Genomic DNA, 18,635 nt, shown 5'->3' with positions numbered 1-18,635 from the left:
GGCCGCGAACCCCTGCTTCGCGTTTTGCGGGGCCGCTGGGCTCCCTCACGCGCCGCGGCGCCCGGCCGGGGAGCCCCGCGCTGCTGCCGGCGAAGCGGCGCCTGCGGCTCGGCCGCGCCGTCTCGGGGCCGCTCGCGAGCGCCGGGGGGCCGGGACGGAGCGGAACCGCCGTCGGGGGCAGCGGGAGGGCGGGGGCCGCCGCCGCCCCCCGGCCCGGCCCGGCCCGGCCCGGCCCGGCGGGGCATTGTCCGCCGCCCCCCGCCCCGCGGCCCGCCCCGTCCAGCCGCGGCCCTGCCCCCGCCGGCCCTGCCCCTCGCCCCTCGCCTCCCCAAAGGCCAATGGAGGCGAGATGCGGCGAGCGGGGCCGGGACGGGACGGGCGCGCCGCGGCCGCTCCGTCCGCCCCCTGTCCCTCCCCGCCCCTCCGCTCGCCCGCTGACCGCCTCGGCTCGCCCCGCGCCGCGTCCCCGCCGCGGCCGAGCATGCCCGGCGCCTCCCGCTGATGGCGCCGCTTCCCCGCCGGGCGCCGCTCTGGGCGCTGCTCCTCCCCCTGCCAGGTGAGTCCCGCCGGGCCGGGCCGGGCCGGGCCGGGCCAGGCGCCCCGTCCCTGCCCCGCCGTCGCACGTGGTTTCAGCGCGGGGCGCCCGGCTCGGCCCGGCCCGGCCCGGCCCGGCCCCGCGCGGCGCTTTGTTCGCGCGGCGGCCCCGGGGGGAGGGGGCGCGCGGCAGTTAGCCGCCCCCGAGGTGGCGCGGAGCCGCGGGCCGGGCCGGGCCGGGCCGGGCGAGGCGAGGCGGCGTTGCCGCGGGCTCCCCGCGCCTGTTGGCCCTTCCTGGCTCGCCCCGCTCCAGCGCTCTTGACAGGATCGTCAACCCTGCGGGCGGCTCGGGCGCCGCGGCGCCCCCGACGGCGCGGCCCCGGCCCCGGCCCCGGCCCGCGGGCGGGCAGCGGCGGGCTGGGGCCGTGCCGGGGCGAGCCGTGCCTGCTGCGGGGCCGCTCACCCGACCCCTCTCTCCCCCAGGAGTGTGGTGCTTTAGCGAGCTGCTGTTCGTGCGGGAGCCCCGGGACGTGACCGTCTCACGGAAGGAGTCGGTGGTGTTAGACTGCCAGGCCCGCGGCGAAGCTCCGGTAACTGTGACCTGGCTGAAAAACGGGGGCAGAGTCTCTGAAAACGAGCGGATCTACACGTTATCCAACGGCTCTTTGTACATCAGCGAGGTGGGAGGAAAGAAAGGCGAGCCGTCTGACGAAGGATTTTACCAGTGCTTGGCCCTGAACAAGTACGGGGCCATCCTCAGTCAGAAAGGTCACCTTACGCTAGCAAGTAAGTCCCAGCCCCCGAATCCGCGGCAGCGATCTCTGGCCGCCACGCAGCGATCTGCTGGTTTGGCTGCGTGTCCGAACAGACGAATCGCAAAAGCAAAGAGAAAGTCAGCTCTGCTGACGGCAGCGTGTTCGGGCCGCGAGCGGGACCGACGTCGGGGCCGGGTCCCCTGGGTGCAGGGCGGCCGCACGTGGCCGAGCCGGTGCGGCAGATGCCATGTGGGACGTCTCCCACCTTCCCAAGTGCTGTTCTTGCAGCCTTACAAGGGCTATCCCCAAATCTGATCTAAAAAGGGGTCCCCTCACCCTTTTTCAGTAGCTTAGTGTTGCGCTGATTGGGGCTGTCGTTAGCCAGAGCAGTACGATGGTGGAGATGGCTGCCTTTGGGGCAGGGGAAGGAGCGGCTGGTCAGCTGCCAAGTCCCCGATCTTCTGCCTCAGGCACGTGGAAACGGGTGCTGATCCTTTGGGAACCGTTCTGCAGTCCTCTGCACCCGACCTTAGCGGTCTGTTTCTAGGTGCCTCCAGGAAGCGAGAACCAGATTTGTAAGGCAGTGTAGGCAGCTACGGCTGGAGGAACGGTGAGTGAAATAGCTGCTTCGAAGTGCCTTTGAGGCTGTGATGGCCCGACCCCGAGCGCGCCTCGCCGCAGTCCTCCCGGCGTCCTTTAACGCGGGGACGAGGGTGCGCGCAGGAGCCGAGCCGCCTGCCCCGGCTTCGCCCCGGGCCGCTTGCGCGGCGCCGTTCCTTTTTACCTCCAAAAGCCATTGAGTCGTGTCAAAGGAGGAGCGTGACGCAGAACGTGCGCGACTTCTGTGGACCTCTGGTGTTCCCTCTCTAGGGGGACTTAACTCTATCTCACGGGAAAAGGGTTCCTTTGACCTCTTCACCTTGTGGCGAGCTGCACTATGCTGTGGACTTCTGTGGAAACTGGACATGAGCTGCAAACGGCAGGTTTTGCCAAACTCGGTCTGAAACTAGTTAACACGGTTGGCACGTTCACTCTCGTTGAAAACGTCTGAGTGCTAGTACTTTATGTGTGTGTCTGAACAGATTATAGTAACTGTCCTTGAGGTATCACAGGAAGGTGTGAAATAGCTTATTCAGTGAGCCAGAGCTTTGGGCAATCAAAAACCAATCTGAAAGCAGATGGCTCTGAATAAGGGATGAGTTTTCACATGCTGCAGGAAGTGGATTTCTGAATTCTCCTTTTCCAAGCACTGGCTATTTCTTACTTCATACTATGGCATCTTATTCCCGTACAGGATGAACAGACCAGGCAGTTCTTGGGTGTTTCTGATTAAATGCTAAGAAATGGTGTATTAATAATGCTGACACTTAAGTTGTTGTCATTAGGTTTCGGAGTGTCAGCACCATTAATAAACAGACTGAAGAAAGACTTTCTTAAGAGGATTGGAATCTGGGTTTTTAAAAACATAAAGCAAAGCAGTGGAGGATGGATTCTGTGTGTAAAACTCTTTGAGCAGAGGGATATGCTGTATTTGAGGCGCTGTAGGACAAGTTCTGTGTTCTAGTTGTTGGAGAACTTCTGGAACAGCATAGAACGCCAGAGTGGTATAGCACAGTAATAAACTGGTACCATCTGCTTTTATTCAGACACTACTGAACTTTTCTAACGGTTTCTCACATAAACATTATTTCAGTAGAAAGCTGGTGTTGTTCTGCTTTGGGAATTGTTTTCTTTTTTGGGGGGAGGGAAGGGGAAATAAATGCTAATGAAAGATTTTCACAAAAGGAGAGCTGTGACCAGTGGATTGCATGTTGTGGAATGACATTTCTGTTTTGCAGCCTCTGTGGGCTTTTTTTCCCCTACAAGACTTTGACAAAAGGTGTCTTTTTTTTTTTCTTTTTTTTCCTTTGAATACTTAAAAGGTTTCCTATTTCTGTTGGAGAAAACTAGAAGAGATAGTGGATCTATCATGATCACAGTAGGTGTTGCTGACTTAGAGATTAAGTGGTTAAATAGTGACCAAACGTGAAGTTAGCCTGTGCGGCAGCCTCTTCCTTTTGGTCATACTCCAGTCTAATCAGGCTCCATGTCCTGTCTTTTCTGCAAAACTGTGAAATAAGGCAGTGATTGGTACAGTTACGTTTTGAAACCCACAAAACAGAGATGCTGAATCAGTTCTGTATCCTATTTTCTAGAGTTGTTCTCCTTCGTATCATGATGTGTTTGAACTTTGCAGATATCTTAAATGAACGAAATTAAAGTCTTGTGGGGATTTTTTAGGCTTATGATTTTGTTCAGAAGCCGTTTGCTGTTGCTGCAGATGCAAATTACCTTGTGGCCCAGGTACAGAAGGAACTATACGTATTAAACAGGTGGAGAATAGGCATTAAATGGGCATTCTTTCTTTGGAGGGGGAAAAAAAAAAGCAAATGCTCTCTTCAGTCTGTGGTAGCAGCAGGGTGCGAGGATGTGCTTTTACTTTGCCTAGTCAGAGCTTTTGCCAGTAAGCTTATCTTTTGCTTCAGAATTGTGATGTTTAGTGTTGCATTTGGAAACCAAAAACTTTAATCTATCTAAGAGTTTAAGATTTGAGCACACAAGGAGATCAGGTCTTGGTTTCTAAAGTTAGGAACTGGAAGCTGAAGGTTGCACTCTTGGCAAGAATTCCATTATTCATGTGCAAATTAAGAATTCACAGGGTTAAAAGGTTAGAAACTGGCCAGGATGAGGTTTACCCTTGTGATAAAGAGCAGATGACCCTCATTCATTGGCCAAAGCTTTTATGTAGCTCCTCTGCAAAGTTAGTGATTGCCATGAATTGTTCTTGAGGAATGCAGAAATTCAAATGTGAGCAGGCCTTTCCTTAAGTGTCACTATGGAGCCTTATCTCATGAGCACATCAGAGTAGGTCTGCAGGGACAGGGTTCCTCCCCAGAGGCCCCAAGGCTTTGCTTTCCTGTTGTTCATCCATGCACAAAAGAATTTGACTAATTTAGGGCTTTTTCCCCCCTGTAAGATCCCCCTACTTTTTTAAAGGAAACTGTGGAGCTGAGATATTACTTAGGTAAAAATAAATATTAGTTTCAGTACGCGCTTGTAGTTGCTTCCCAAGCTGGCTAATTGACCCGGGGGGGAGGAGGAGGTTCCTGTGCCATTCTTTGTAAGGCACCATGTGGGGCTAAAACGCTGCTAGTAAAGAGAAAATGACTTATTCAAAATCCAACTTATTGCTGCTGCTGCTGCTAAAAGAGGTCTCTCTTACCAGAATATAAAAGGAATGTGGAATATGGAGAAAGTCTGAGCTTTTTTGGTACAACTTTGAGTCAGTCAAAAATGAATGCTCTGAGATACTCTCTTGTACTTCTGCATTTTTGAATTGGGAATGAAAGTTTAGACATAGAGGACTAACTCTGTCTAAAAATAAAGCTGAACTTCCAGCAAACTAGTAGGAAAAAAGGGGAAAGAGGGATGATGTTCTGCAGTGAGTAACACTGGCTTTGGGTAGTGCTTGGGCAGGATGCTCACTGTTTATTTCCTTTTTATGAAAAGTGGAAATTGAAGCCTTGAGATGGATAGATGGGATATATACAGCTGGTAGGAACATTCCTGGATAACCCTTTCTCCTCTCCTGGCTTGGCTGAATTGATCTTAATGTTTGGTTTTCAAAGTACAGGAAACGCAAGCCTGATGTCTCACACGCTGCTCTCTGTGTTGCATGGGAATGAAAGGTTATGCAAGCAGAAGGTTTCTTGGGAAAAGGAGTTGTTAACGTGTTCCTGGGAGAGAAGCTGTTCGCACACTGTATTGCAGTCCCTGAAATGCGGGGATTTTTGCACATAACCGAGTGAAGGGATTGTGCTTTTACTCACCTGCTGCAGCGGTGATGTGATGATACCTTCCTCTGGGTCCCATTACAGTGTCAACGATTGGTAACATTTATATTTTGATACCGTAATAACGTCTTTTGCTCAGGTTTGAAATATTTGATTGCTTAAGAGTGCATCCAGCTGAGCCTTATGCTGTAACGTGACAGCCACTTTTTTTAGCACCAGACCGTGCTTGCTCCAGCTGTTTGCTCACACTTCTGCGCCGTCCCCTTGCTTGGGTGGGCGCAGCTGCATGTGTGGCTAACTGAACAGGGAACTGATCCGGGTTAAAATAATAGAATTAAAACAAAAGGTGGTGTTAACCCAAATGAGTTCCCTGATGCGGCATTGACTGTGGCGGCGTGGCTGAGAGCAGCGCTGGGGGGGGCGGGAAGGCTCGCCGCGGTTTAACCCACTGTAGTTTTCATTTTGCATGAAATCCATCACTTCGGGTATCCTCCAGATGTTTGTAGGGCTCCGTAATCTGTTCCCGTTAAAAAGTAACGGGGTCGTCCTGAGCTGGAAGGGGGCGGGAGGCAGGAGCGTTTCCTCGCGGAGGTGGAAGTGAAGTGGCAAATGGCCGTCAGAGCCGGCGGTCGTGCGTTGGGGCGACGCGCCGCCAGCGAAGCTCTCGTGCCAGGCTTTCGCCGGCGCTGCCTTGCTGCCGCGGCTCCGCGTCCCGGGAGGAGAACCCCTGCCCCGTCGGCGGGCCGGTCCTCCGCGCGCTTGACTCCGGTGTTTGGGGCAGGAGGGCGAGATCAGCTGTCCCAGCTGGCAGTGCTGGTTGATAACGGTAAAGGAGAGCAGTGCCGTTTTTATTATTTCACTGAGGTGCACCGAAGAAATAAGAAAACGGAGATGTTTGCCTTCTTTCCCCCTCTTTTTTATTTTTCTCCTAGAATTTCCTTCTAGAGCCGCCTCGGACGTCCTTTGCCCTGAACCCCTGCATCACATTTGCAGAAGAAATTTTCAGCATCCTGTTCAGATGTAATCGCTTTTTGCACTAGAACGTTCCCCGTTCCTTCAGCAGTGGCTGGTCTGCACTTGTAACGGGTCTTTCACGGGCTGAGGGCTGGGGCTTTTTATCCTTGCCTGGACAAAAAATGTATGAAACTCTACTTAGCGCGCACAAACAGTGTTTTTTTCTACTGCCTACCCACCAGGGAAGTGAGCTTTTTATGAGTTTCCTCAACGCTTCAGTTTCAAATTTGTGTTAACCGTAATGCCAAGCTGAGGTGTTTTATGCCTTTGCTTTTCTCCTTAGCTAGTAAGGCCAAAGCTGTTACCTTTTTTTTTCTTTTTTTTTTATTGCTTTTTATCACCTTGAGTTTATAATGTATAAAGTTTTACCAGCTTCTTTTTTTTTTCTTTTTAAAAGGATTGCTCCATCCTATTGGCAGCATGATCTGTAGCCAATAAAGCTTTCACCTCTCGGAGAAATGTTGAAGGAAAGCGTGGTGCCATGCTGGAAGCTGGGACTAGAGCGACTTTTGTTGCCTTCAGTACGTGTGATTGTTGCACTGAAATCCGAGTGGTTTTTTTTTCTTTTTTTTTTTTCCCTACTTGCAAAGCAATGTACTGCAGCAAAGGATGCTGCTCTGGTTTTGCAATGTGGTGCTCTCGCCTGCCTGTCTCCCCCTCCCTCTCTCCCTGCAGGTCTTAGTGTAGAAATTGTTGAAAGGGCATTCAGTAAGGCCCCCTTTTGTCAGCCAGCTCTGATTATCCTAAAGAAAAGGATCTCACTCTGAGCAGTTGTTTGCCTAGAGACTTGTTGTCACGTCTTCACAATTTAACAGCTGTGGCTATTGATGGTGTGCAGAACAATTTAAGACAATGACAAAAGAGAATCTTGGAGGAAGAATTTAAAAAGTTACTAAGCATTTTCCTACAGAGACATGGTCATTTCCGTTGTTGGACATTTTTATGTGTAGTTTTTGTGTGTTTTCCTCAGCATTTCTTATTTTTCCATATCTTATCTCTAAAATTCGGGATATAATCTTTTGTTTAGTTTTGCATTGTTTTCTTTTTCTTTCTTTTTTCTTTTTTTTCTGTTCCATCAATAGGCCCAGCTGTTAAATTGGGATTGATTACTTCCAGTCTTTATAACTGGTAATCACCACCTAAGTGAAAAAGTAATCAACAATGCCAAATCTCCACATTTTGTTGAGCAAGTGTGGGTTGTATGGTCAACATTAGTTGCTAGGGTCAACCTCTAGGTAGCTTTTAAGCAGCAGAATATCTACATTTTTAAGTTGATTGTCCTAACAAGTGAGTTAAGGAGAAAAAAAAATCAAACAAGATAATCTGTGTTGGGCAGTTTGGGCAGTCTTAAAAATCCTGCATCTGCCCTTTTCTCCCTTGCGTGGTAACATTGTTACTTTTCTATATAGCGAGATAAACAGGGGACACAGGAAGGAGATGGATATGAACCTACCACAGTATGGGAGGGTTTAGCTATGATTTAATTAATGAAATTATCATAGCATCCTTTTAGATTTTGTTTTTTCTATATATAAAAGATTCAGAAGGAGGTGGCCTTCCATGTGTGTTGGAGGAAAACGTAAATAAGCAGTGCTGGACAAAGGGGTTTTCTTTACTGCTTTTGTTATTTCAATGTTTCCTAACTCAAAAGCTAATTCTGGCTGTTTTCGTCAATGAAATAGAATTTGATCTCCTCAGGGGAGAAGTGCCTTTTTCTTTGTGAGGTTTTACCCCTTTTCTTTTTAACAATGCGAACATTCACGAAGGCAAAATAAACGAGGTGACATGTGGATAATACGGCGGCCGCCGCGGTGAGGCCCTGTCCCGAAGTGCCCGTTCCTCGTTCCTCGGCTGCCTGTCTCCGCTGGGCTGCGGTGCCCGACGGGAGCGGGAGCATCCGCGGCGCGAGGGCGGAAAATAAACATGTTACAAAAGACGAGGGAATGGTGAAAATGAGCCTTATATGCAATGCCAAATGTTGCCAGAATTTTATCATGACTTTGAAGCAAAAGTTGTAAAGTACCAGGATGGTACATGACGCTTTTGGGAAGGGTTGTTGGGGATGTGTGACTCAGTACTGGGGAGGGGGAAAACCAGCAAGGAGTGTAGTTATTTAATCTCTTGTAACCTTGGTCCTCAGGTTTGCAGCTGTATAAGCTGATTTCCTCTTCTGACTGCAGCAGTGACAACACTTGCTGCCCTAAGTTACACAAAAGCGTTCTTACGTGCTTGTTTCTGCAAGTAAGCAATGTCTTGAGGAAAGAAATGATTTCTGAAAGAAATTTGGAATAAATGGAAACGAGTGATGTGCTGATTGCAAAGTTTCAGCAGAACTGAGAGCAGACGAGAGCTTTCATTACAGAACTATAAAGGGGTAAAACGTCAGTACGTGGAGTTTGCTGCAGTCATGGATGTGGAGACTCGTGAGGGTCAGGGGCGTGTGGTGCACTTGCTGCCCTGATCCTGCAGTGGTAAATGCAGGAAAGAGCATGAGGGAGCGAGGGGGGCGTCCATGTCCTACGTCTCCGTGGTGGTAGGGAATCTGTCTGTCTCAGGTGATCCTGAGAAATGGAAGTAGAAAACAAATGCAACTGTGATGTTTCTATCTGGGAAGATAGTCCTTCCTGACACTAAATGTAGGGATTGGCTTAAACCAGTGAACATGCGTAGGAAACAGCCAGGTCATCGGATCTGACCTTGTGTAACGTAGACTAAAGAATCCTTTTCTCTACCAAAAAACAAAAACAAAACAAAATCCACCACCAACAAATTAACTTGGAAAACTGAAAAGCCAAAGAGCAGGTGGTAGAGCTAAGACCTCTGTTTTACAAAAGTGCATAAATGGTTTATAATGTGCAAGCGTGGAAGTTATGCCTTTGGACAGTTCAGTAGATGCTAAGCAACTTTCTTGCTGGCCGTTTTTGAAGGGACATTGCTGCGTGTGAAACTACAGCTAAGCTATCTGCTCATTAAGTCAGTAAAAAAAAAAAAAAAGAAAAACCTCAACAAACCCTTCTGTAGATCAGCACTTTTCTTCTCAAGACTTTACAGTTATGTTTGACCTCTATTGTACTATTTTTTTTTGTAATGGTGGAAGAATATTGAACAAATTAGCTGTGCAGCCTTTGAAAAGAGCTGTATTTGAACATGGTGACTCCTATGAGAGCCCTGGTAAGACTCTTATGTACAGCAAAGAATAGGAATTTTTTGCTTCTGAATTATGACAGAAATCTGTTGTGGAAAGCACAAATCTGGCTACAGAGAGGGTCTTTGACATGCTTTTCCCCTCTATACTATAGAGTCTTATGAGAAAAACTTTCTACTTACTGACCAGTATGATGGGACTGGTGGGATGGGTCTGGTCTCAAAACATTGCATTTTACTAACTTATTCAGATGGGGAGTATCTTTGCCAAGCGCGGACTTTCGTAGGTGTTGGAAGGGGGCAGTAGATTCCATTCTGCACAACTTTAAAGTTGTGTCCGAAATGGTCGTGTGTGTCGGAATCACAACTTCAGAAGGTATGAATGGCATACTTCAGAAAGGAGGGAAGGGTTTATCTCTAATTACAGGCTACACTAAGTGGTATATTGCTGCAAAAGCTGCAATTCTTACCTAGTCCACAGACATTTAATACTTGCTTGTTCTAGAACGCGCTGCAATTCTACTTTTGATCTCCATGATAGCAGTGCTTTTGTTATGCAAGAAGCACATGTAATGGGAATTTGCTCTTTAGATCTTAGGTGTGGTAGTCTGAAGTAATTTGGGTATGAGAGAGAGCTTTGAAAAAAGTAATCAGCCTGACTGACCAAGGTAAAGGGTACGCAAAAGTTATTACAAGCATTGAATGTGTCATCTGGTGTTCTTGCGATACATAGCTAGGGGGCAGTTAAACTAAGTCTTTCCAGGCTGTGGTGTATACCTTGTGGGTGAGATGCATGCATGGTGGAAACCCGAAGGGGTGAACAGAAGCAACTCGAACTTCAGATGAGATTCCTGGGCACACTGATTGATGGCATCATTTGTTCTCATTTCATTCGAGCCAAAGTTCTCGCGTGCAAAACCCCTTAATGGTCTTAATGGCATCACTGGTAAATGGGTAGAATTACGAAAGGAGAGGCTCTTAACTGGTCAGTAGGATGTTACTGCATTGTAGTATCTAATCTGCTTTAGACGTCCTGATAGATTCACATGGCTCACTTTCTAAGTCTTGTGTTGCACCAAAGATCTTTCTGAATCTTCCAGTCGGGAGGGTTTGGGATTTTGATTTTTGCCTCTCCTTTAAGTCTTGTCAGATTAAAGACAACACAGGAAAAAATTGGATGAGAAAAATAATTTTCTCTTCGTCATCTCGTCAGCCTTTGCAGCACGAGTTCCTCATGTGAAGTAGCGATGGTGAGCTTTCTTTTCCCCCCTCCCAAACTCTTTAAGGCTGTCGTTGGTCTGTTAGAGTGAGCTTGGCAGTTCTTTTAAGCGGTATCTTGAGATGCTCGCTTCCTGTGCACCGTAAAATAGCTTGCAGAGAAGAGAGTACCAAATGGAAAAACTTGTCATTTATTTGCTGATCAGCCTTGATATTTAAAATCCCTCTTCGTTTGTGTCCTTTCCAGTGTTGCCATGTGCTCCTAGTTCTCATGTCAGGTGCACGTTGTTTTTGCTGCGCTTAGTCAGTTTTTTTCTTTTTCTCTTTACAAATTAAATGTCATATATGGTATATTCTTGCTCTGGATTTTCAAAACTATTCCTGGTAGTCCCCCCTTTCTTACTCGTTCACTATGTTTAGTGACTGGAAGAAGGTCCTGTTTACCAGTGGAGCTTATTTTCACAGCTGTGGCTGAGGAGGGAAGTGTCATAGGATATTTTGAGGTCACTTTTGACTCCAAATTTAGATTAGGTAAAAATGATTGGACAGCAGTGTAACATCTTGCTCAAGTGATCTGGCTGTCATTTCAGAGTCAGATAATAATTTAGGAAAAGCTGGTCTGATAGCCCACGTATTATACGTTCAAAAGGGCCCAGTTACCCCGTATTGTGTTTTTTTTTATTTTACAACTTGCTACAACTGGAAGTTATCAAGCCATCTTCTTTTCAAAGAAGTTTTAAAATCAAACTTGAGGTCTTTGAACATTGAAGAGAGTTGTAAATGTTTACTTTTGCTCTTATGATCTTCAATATATTAGTAATTATTAGGTAATTTATCAGTAGATTAACTAGTGTAAATTGTTAAATTACTATTTCACTGTCCACATCAAGGTTTCTGGTAAACCTCTAATAACTATAGCATGTGCCTCAGGCAGAGCTGTGCATTATGTATGCTCTTTGTAACTAGAATTCGTGGAGTTTATGAAGCCATTGACAGACATTTATCATTTTGTTCATTAAACTTGTCTGTGACATCCGGCAAATTGATGTTAACTGGAAATAGTCCCTGGGAGTTCTGGCACGACGCCATCATTTTGCCTGAGGAGAGAGAAACTTTGTACGTAGCGTGTCCCAAATTACAAGGGTGAAACTTCCTTCCCACTTTGCCCGGCTCCCCAAAGCATCAATGAGCATAGGATCAGATCTTTTTTCTTCTGCCTTTTAATGCTCGGCATTTTTGCAAACAGCTCTGTGGCCCGCAGTTTGCAAGCAGATTTATCACTGATCTTCAGTAGAGGTTGAAAGAGGATACTGCTCTTATTGGTTCGGCCAGTCTGTGCTGGGAAAGGGGCTCAGCTGTATCGTGCAGTCGCACTGTTGTGAAGTGGGTGTAATAACCGATCCATAGCGCGGTGTGCGCCGTGGCCAGGGCAGCCCGTGTGTTTGAGTTTGTATGCTGCTGCGTTACCCTGTGTTCTCAAACTTAATGTTTTGTTTGCTTAAGAAAAGGAGACGTATTTGTTTGTTTAAGAAAAGGAGGAATTTGGGTATGTGGATTTTTTGGTTTGGTTTTGTTTCTCATTGATAGAAAATTTTTGTTTAATCCAGTTAGTAACTACTTTTTCTTAGGGTGTGAACCTTATTTCTAGCAGTAATTTTGTTTTTTAATGTTTGGAATTCATGGATGCACTGAACACCAGAGGAGGCAAGTACTGATACAGTGACCAAGAAACTGTCTGTGGATTTTTTGCTAATATTCATGGAAGTTTTGTGATATTCCCAGCACATGGCTTTGCATCCTTGTTGTTAATGGTCATCACCTTTACCTGATAGTGCTTTTTGCTGCTTGACATAAAATTATACAGTAGGTGACCAAATGCTTTGCTGAAAGGCTCTGCAGTATTTGTTGTAGGGCAGTGATTCATTTGGTCTTTCAAAATTAGTATATTAGGAATGATGGACAGTATCTCATTAATTCTGCTGTTGAGCACCCATGGAAATACATGCACGTGTAACACCTGCCTGTGTTTGATTCTTGCGGGTAGCTATCTCTAATGATGGTGGAGGCTTAATAGGATATCTGTCCACCTGCTAATATTCCTGTTGTGCTACCTGAATCCAGCGTTATTGAGGATCTTTCAGATTGGGCGTAAAAATACTGGTAATTTGTAGCATAAACAAATAATTGTTAATGGGCCAAAGATAATGTTCAGATTTTAAAAGTTACCAAAACTGGACTATCCAAAAATCCGTTAGGTATAATGTTCTTCTTTTGTAAGAAAGAACAGTTGGCTCTCTAAAATATATTGTGTCCCACTACATAATAGTTCACTGGATTAAATGAATTTATTGATTTCTGCTTTTTTACTGACACACATTTATGAGCAGTTTCTTTGGCACCATAGCCACATGTCAGAGGTCATAACTTTTCTTCATTGTGGAAGAATAAAAGCTTTCCGATGGTGAATCCCTGAAATCCACACAGAGCTTTATTTTATTTTTTTTCTTCCTCCCATGTATGGACTTACTGGGATTGTATGACTTAAAAAGAAAAAGCAAACAAACAAAAAACAAACCCAAAGCCTGTCTACATTTAAAAAAATGCTTAGCTAGCATAAATTAGCTGTAGGGAACTATATTTCAGCATAAAGGAGGAGTATGTAATCTGCTGATAGCCATCATTGAGAGATACAAGATAGTGAATTAGGTGCTTGCATGGTCATAGATTTTGTTGAAAATAGTCTGTCTTAAGAATATAATAAACATTTGTAATGAAAAATTTCATTTCACTTCAGTTTAGAGACAGAAGTTCTTTTTTGTCCTTTTTTCTTTTTGAGCCACATAAAGAAATATTACACATTCTGCACCAGAAGTAATACTGGAAGGAGATCCTTCTGAGAGAATGAAACACATTCAAAACTCGTGCCTTGCATTTAGGTGAGCCTTTAAAAGGTTGACATTTATTTTAATGCTTTCTATTAGTGGTAAGCTATGAGATTTTGGATATGGGCTAGATATGAAAATCTACTGGTGACGTAAGCATGAAGCTATTAAAAAAAGAAACTGCAATGGAATATAAAAAAAAGTTTAATCAGGCCAAGTGCTTGCACAAACAGTGTAATAAGTTATACTTTAACCTTGATGTGGCAGACACTACTTTTGTACTTCCGAAAGTGAAGAATAGGATGAGTAAATGCCACATCCCCTGTGCAGTCAGTGGGGCTCATCTGCGTGCTAACCCTGGCAGAAACGATGCCTTTTTTGGCTACCTGGCTAACCTGGGTAGCTGCAGTGAGCTGAACTGGCTCCCTCTAGGATCAGAGCAGAGAGGGCTGGAGGTAAGCAGCAGAGGCAGGGACTTGAGGCGATCTGGGAGAGCTTGTCTTCGGTTTTTGGAACTGCTGACAGTTAAATGAGCTGTGACCATCTCAAGAAACAGAAATGTGAAGGTCTGACATGCTGGTTGTGTCTTGTAACTTCGCTGAGGTATTATTTTAATTTTAGAAATCATGAAAACGTCTGTGCCACATAAAGTGAAATAGTTTTGAATTGCTAGCAGGGCCTGGCCCTGGAACTTTTTAAAAATCATTTTCACTCCTTGCCCCCAAAACTTTATTTTTACATAGTAGTGATGAAGCATGTTGCTGCTTTCAGTTACGCAAAAAATCTTGCAAAATCTTGCAAAAAATACTAGTGGTCACTTTTTCTGGTCTGTTGTATTCCACAAGTGATGATCTTATTCTAGGGGAGGCTGGTGACACTGTCTGCTGTTAAATTTACCGAATATTTATATCACGAGACTGTTGTTGCTAATGAACCTTCTGGTTCATTAACTACTTGGAAAAATATCTTTCATGGCAGTATCTGTCCCTCTTGATATATTTCCAAATTTGTTCTATGAATTTTGAGTTAAAAGCTTCATTTTTGCACACATTCAGCGTAGACTTACTCAGCTTGAATTGCTGGAGTGAGAGAAGATGCCATTTGTGCTGAGTGTGTTGTCTCTGAAGGCTGAGCTGGGCTTCTCCACTAAGCAGTCCCAGGCCACTGTGACCTTACCTTTTTTTCCTGTTCTGAATTAATGAGGAGCTAAAGTGTGATTTAACACTGCCTGGAGAAACCAGCTGGGATAGAAAGCTGAAGTAAGTGAAACCAGTGATCTAATTACCTGGAGAGGAAGTTTGGGATGGGAAGCCCATGAGGTCGAGGTGTGAGGGGTCTAATGTGTCTAGAGGTCAGGAAAGGGAAGAGAAACACGTTGGTGGGAAGAGACTAGGACAAAGGAAAAACCTGTGGAGTGATGCCTAGGGCTGGCGACGTTTGGGAATTGCCACGAGTACAAGGAGATGGGGATGGGGTAGGACCAAGGGACTGGGGTGCGCTCATTGGAGCAGCCCATCTCCCAGACATCAAAATCCATCAGTGTTTTGGGCCATCATCCCACTGTTTGTGCATTCCCAACAGTACCGTTCGAAAAAAAGGTAATAGCTCCTCATCTCCTTGAGGTGCCATGAGAGTAAACGTGTTAACATCTGTGAAGAACTGCAGCGCGGGGCCGGCAGAAGAGGCCAGAGGGAAGTTAATAACCCTGCCTTCAGGGCAGTGCTCAACAGAGTGCAGTAAATAAGGAAAGAGGCCACGTGCTCGGCGAGGAGGGGAAAACAGAATATCAAATGGATGCTCGTTGCATGAGCACCGTTCGTTTGGCACTGTGAATAGCGGGGAGTCATGCAGTTGGATTGCTTCCTAGGGCACCTGTCTACCCAGGACAAATAAAGTTACAGAACTTTATTTCTCTAGTTTCTGAAATTCTGAGCATTCAAATTTACCACTTTGTGTGTGTGCATATGGGAGGCGAATATGTTGTATGCTACCTTAGTGGGGAAGTCCTTGGGCTACCTTCTTTTATCCAAAGTGTGTGTAATGCAACACAAAATGAAATAATTTCATTTGAGAGATGCTTGAAAGTATCAGGGTTAAGAACATTCATTTTTATTAAACTAACATTAACTTTAAAATATACAGAATATAAATATTAATGCTCCTGATGCCTCCAATATCTGCAGTGATAAGCAATCCAGAGAAGCCTGGAGTGACTAAAAGGAGGTCAGTGTGTTACCTCTATTTACCATGGAGAAAACTGAGCAGAGAATAAATTCTGCAGAATCAGTCTGATAAATTAGTTTGCTGCAGATGACACGGGCAGCAGCAAAGCCAAGGACAGAACCTAGGATCTTCCTCCATCCAGTCCCCATTTGCATCTGATAAATTACAGGATTTTTTTATATAAATCCAGCATTTTCCAAATGCACAGAAGTGCCATCTGTTGATTTTTTTAATGCTGTTATAGGATCCCTTTCCCCCCCCCCTTTTTTTTGAGAGAGAGAGAGAGAGGTGTTGCTATACGAGACTTATATCACATTTGTAATTTTGTAACTAATGCACCCCAAAAACTCCTCTCCATCTTCTCTTCAGCTGGGCCAGCTTCCCTCCATGCTGAGACCCTTTTGCTGATCCTTTTCATAAGGAACCAAGGGGAGAAAACCTCGTTGCTTGGCTCCTTCCACTGGAAATAACAGGCATTAAAGAGCACATCCCGCCAGTTAACCTTCTGCCTCTGTTTGAATGAACATGATGAGCTCCAGCAGATGAAATATGACCTTCAGGTTTCTTTACCCCACTCATATAAACTATGTACTGTTTTGATTTGGCTTATTGAACGCATTATGAGGGATTTCTGACTGGCTGCAGGCCAAGGTGTTACACTTCTGCTTGAAGTACAAGTGCGTAATTTAGAAGAAAATGCCGACTGACTTGGCCTTTCTCTCTCGCTTTTTGAGGAGAAAAGGGGAGGATTTTGTATTTGTTAAGATAAACGAGTGGCTTAACTATCTTTACAGCACAAGGGAGGAGGGAACTCTGAGCTAATCTAACCTCGCTCAACTCTTCTCCGTGATGATGCACTTCTGCCTGTGTGTCAGAAATCTGGGATAAGGACAACGTCTGTCGGATCGGCTCCCGTCTCTCTTGCATGTACTCTTTCGTGGAGGCTGGGTGATCTTATGTTCATGTCTGACGCTGGATTTCTCAGATATTTCTTGTCTGCAGGTTATCAGTCCCCCTTATCGGAGTGTGTTCGTTTCAGGCCGGAGATACCGGCATCTCTGTGCCGGTGTCCAGCTCCGGGCAGCGACCTGGGGAACTTTCTGGTAGCTTCAGTTCAGGGCCTTGAGCTGGAGATAAATAGCAAGGCCTTAAAAATCAAGGAAAAGGAAAATGGTGTAAATCTTTCATTCGACATGATCAGACTTGACCATAGGGGATTTAATTGCTGCAGATTTTTCCTTGCAATAAAACTGTAGAATAGAAGTGACTGTTTGGTTTTTCATTGTGTATTAGAGCATATGATCTAATGACCCAGATGCATTACCTACATAGCAGAACATGACTACTGGCACTGTGACTGGGCAAACTGGAAATCCCTGTGTTTTCCTCCTTCAGCTGTCGTTAGCCGTAGTTAGCAGCCCCAAATAATGGGTTTTGCTTGAAAATGAGGCTTTTTCTTTTTTTTGGAAGATTGATTTTTTTCTCCTATTTTCTTTTGGTATGGGGACTTTTATGGTGCATTTAGAATAAATTTGCAAGTTGTTTTCCACGGTGTGAGAAAGATACTTAGGAAAAAATACAGGGATTTCCATAACATTGAAGGAAAGGTGATTTTTTCCTCTGTAAGCCACATTGCTGATTCATTTTATATAAAAATTGCAAGAATTGTAAATTCCTCTTCCCCCCACCCCTAGAAATTTTGCAGGTAAACATTTAATTAAAGGGTTTTAAGTTGTTTTCAATACATAAGCAATACTGAAAAATACTTCTGTGGCTTGTTTTTTCATGTGAAGCTTATTTGTGTTTTCCCCTTGCTGCTGCCAAACTTTTGGATGCTCAGAATTTTGCTGTTAGCTGCTACGTGGTGTAGAAAGAGCATTGCTGGGGGCGGTGGAATATGGTAGGGGGCATTTGGCAGCAGGGAAATGACTTAAAGGCATTTGGCCCTTGAGTGTGGAGGCATCTCTTCTTTCCGTTCCCCAAGGGAAAGCAGCAGTGTTGACATTTGGAGAGAGGGGGCGGAAGGGCTTGAATTCCCAGCGTCTCTCCCTTGCATTTTGCAGTGAAATCGTGTGTTTCATCCCAGAACACCGATTCTGGAACGCTGTAAGGATTGGACAGTGCTCGTATCTCTCAGGGATAGTGTTTCTGCCTTTCCAAAGACTTAAAACGCCATGGTATCAGCTTACACTCATTCATACGCGGATGGTGTCGGTTTGCCACTGTAGGGAAGGAAGCCGCTTCCTCCGCCTCCCCCCAGACGTGAGGGCCTGCACAGCACGGCGGCGCAGGAATGCGTGGGGCCCCTCCGTCCAGGGGTGCTCTCTGCCGCGCTCTCCCTGATTGATGAGCTAGGCAGGGTGATGTGAAAAGCGGGCACTGAGCTCTGCTTAGGAGAGCCTTGGGGGGGGGGTTGTTTTTGTTTTTTGGTCAGAGATAGCATTTTATTTATTTTTAAAGGTACATAACTGATAACTAGAGGTCTTGCCCTTCTGCTGGCATCTAAATGAAATTCGTTGATCAGAATGGGGTGGCTTCCGAGCTTGCAGCCCTGGAGGTCCTTGTTGCCTGGTCCTGAAATTGCCTTTTTGTTTCACCCAGTGATTCTCCCTTAGGTTTCCTTGTTCATTTTTGGGTCCTTCTTTCAGGGAACCTTTAAGTCATAAAAGTCAATTTTTAATTTTCAACTACTGTTTTTCTTCGAGGATTTTTTTTTTTTTGATGCCAAATTAGGATAGTTGTGAAAGGACATGTCTTTTGTTGCACAGCTATGCTTGTGTTCTGATCCTTCTCTTCATGTTGCAAAGCGCAAAACTGTGCTGGATGTTCTCCATGCAACAGTTGGGCTATTAAGCAGAACTAATTCTTCACAGAATGGCAGCAACTCCAAAGAAAGAAATCTGCAGGATTACGCGTAGGCACTAGAAGGCAATCGCTTGGCAAACTGCTGAAGGAAAAGCAGCCCTTGCAAGGGAAAAAGTGGTGTGTTCTTTCTCCTGAATGCAAGCAGCCACACAAGTTGAACAGCTTTG

General features: G+C 45.7%; 1 protein-coding gene across 1 annotated transcript in view; it reads left to right on the top strand.

Moving 5' to 3' along the window:
- Nucleotides 1-501: 501 nt before the first annotated feature.
- Nucleotides 502-18,635, top strand: part of PRTG (protogenin) — a 79,253-nt gene continuing 61,119 nt past the window's right edge. Inside the window, exons 1-2 of the mRNA XM_062584034.1 lie at nt 502-556; nt 1,018-1,320. Of these exons, the coding sequence (XP_062440018.1) occupies nt 502-556; nt 1,018-1,320 (358 nt within the window). The remainder of the gene's footprint in view (nt 557-1,017; nt 1,321-18,635) is intronic.

This window comes from Rhea pennata, chromosome 10, assembly GCF_028389875.1.
Source record: "Rhea pennata isolate bPtePen1 chromosome 10, bPtePen1.pri, whole genome shotgun sequence".
Taxonomy (NCBI): Eukaryota; Metazoa; Chordata; class Aves; order Rheiformes; family Rheidae; genus Rhea; species Rhea pennata.
This window is presented reverse-complemented; position numbering and strand designations above follow the sequence as displayed.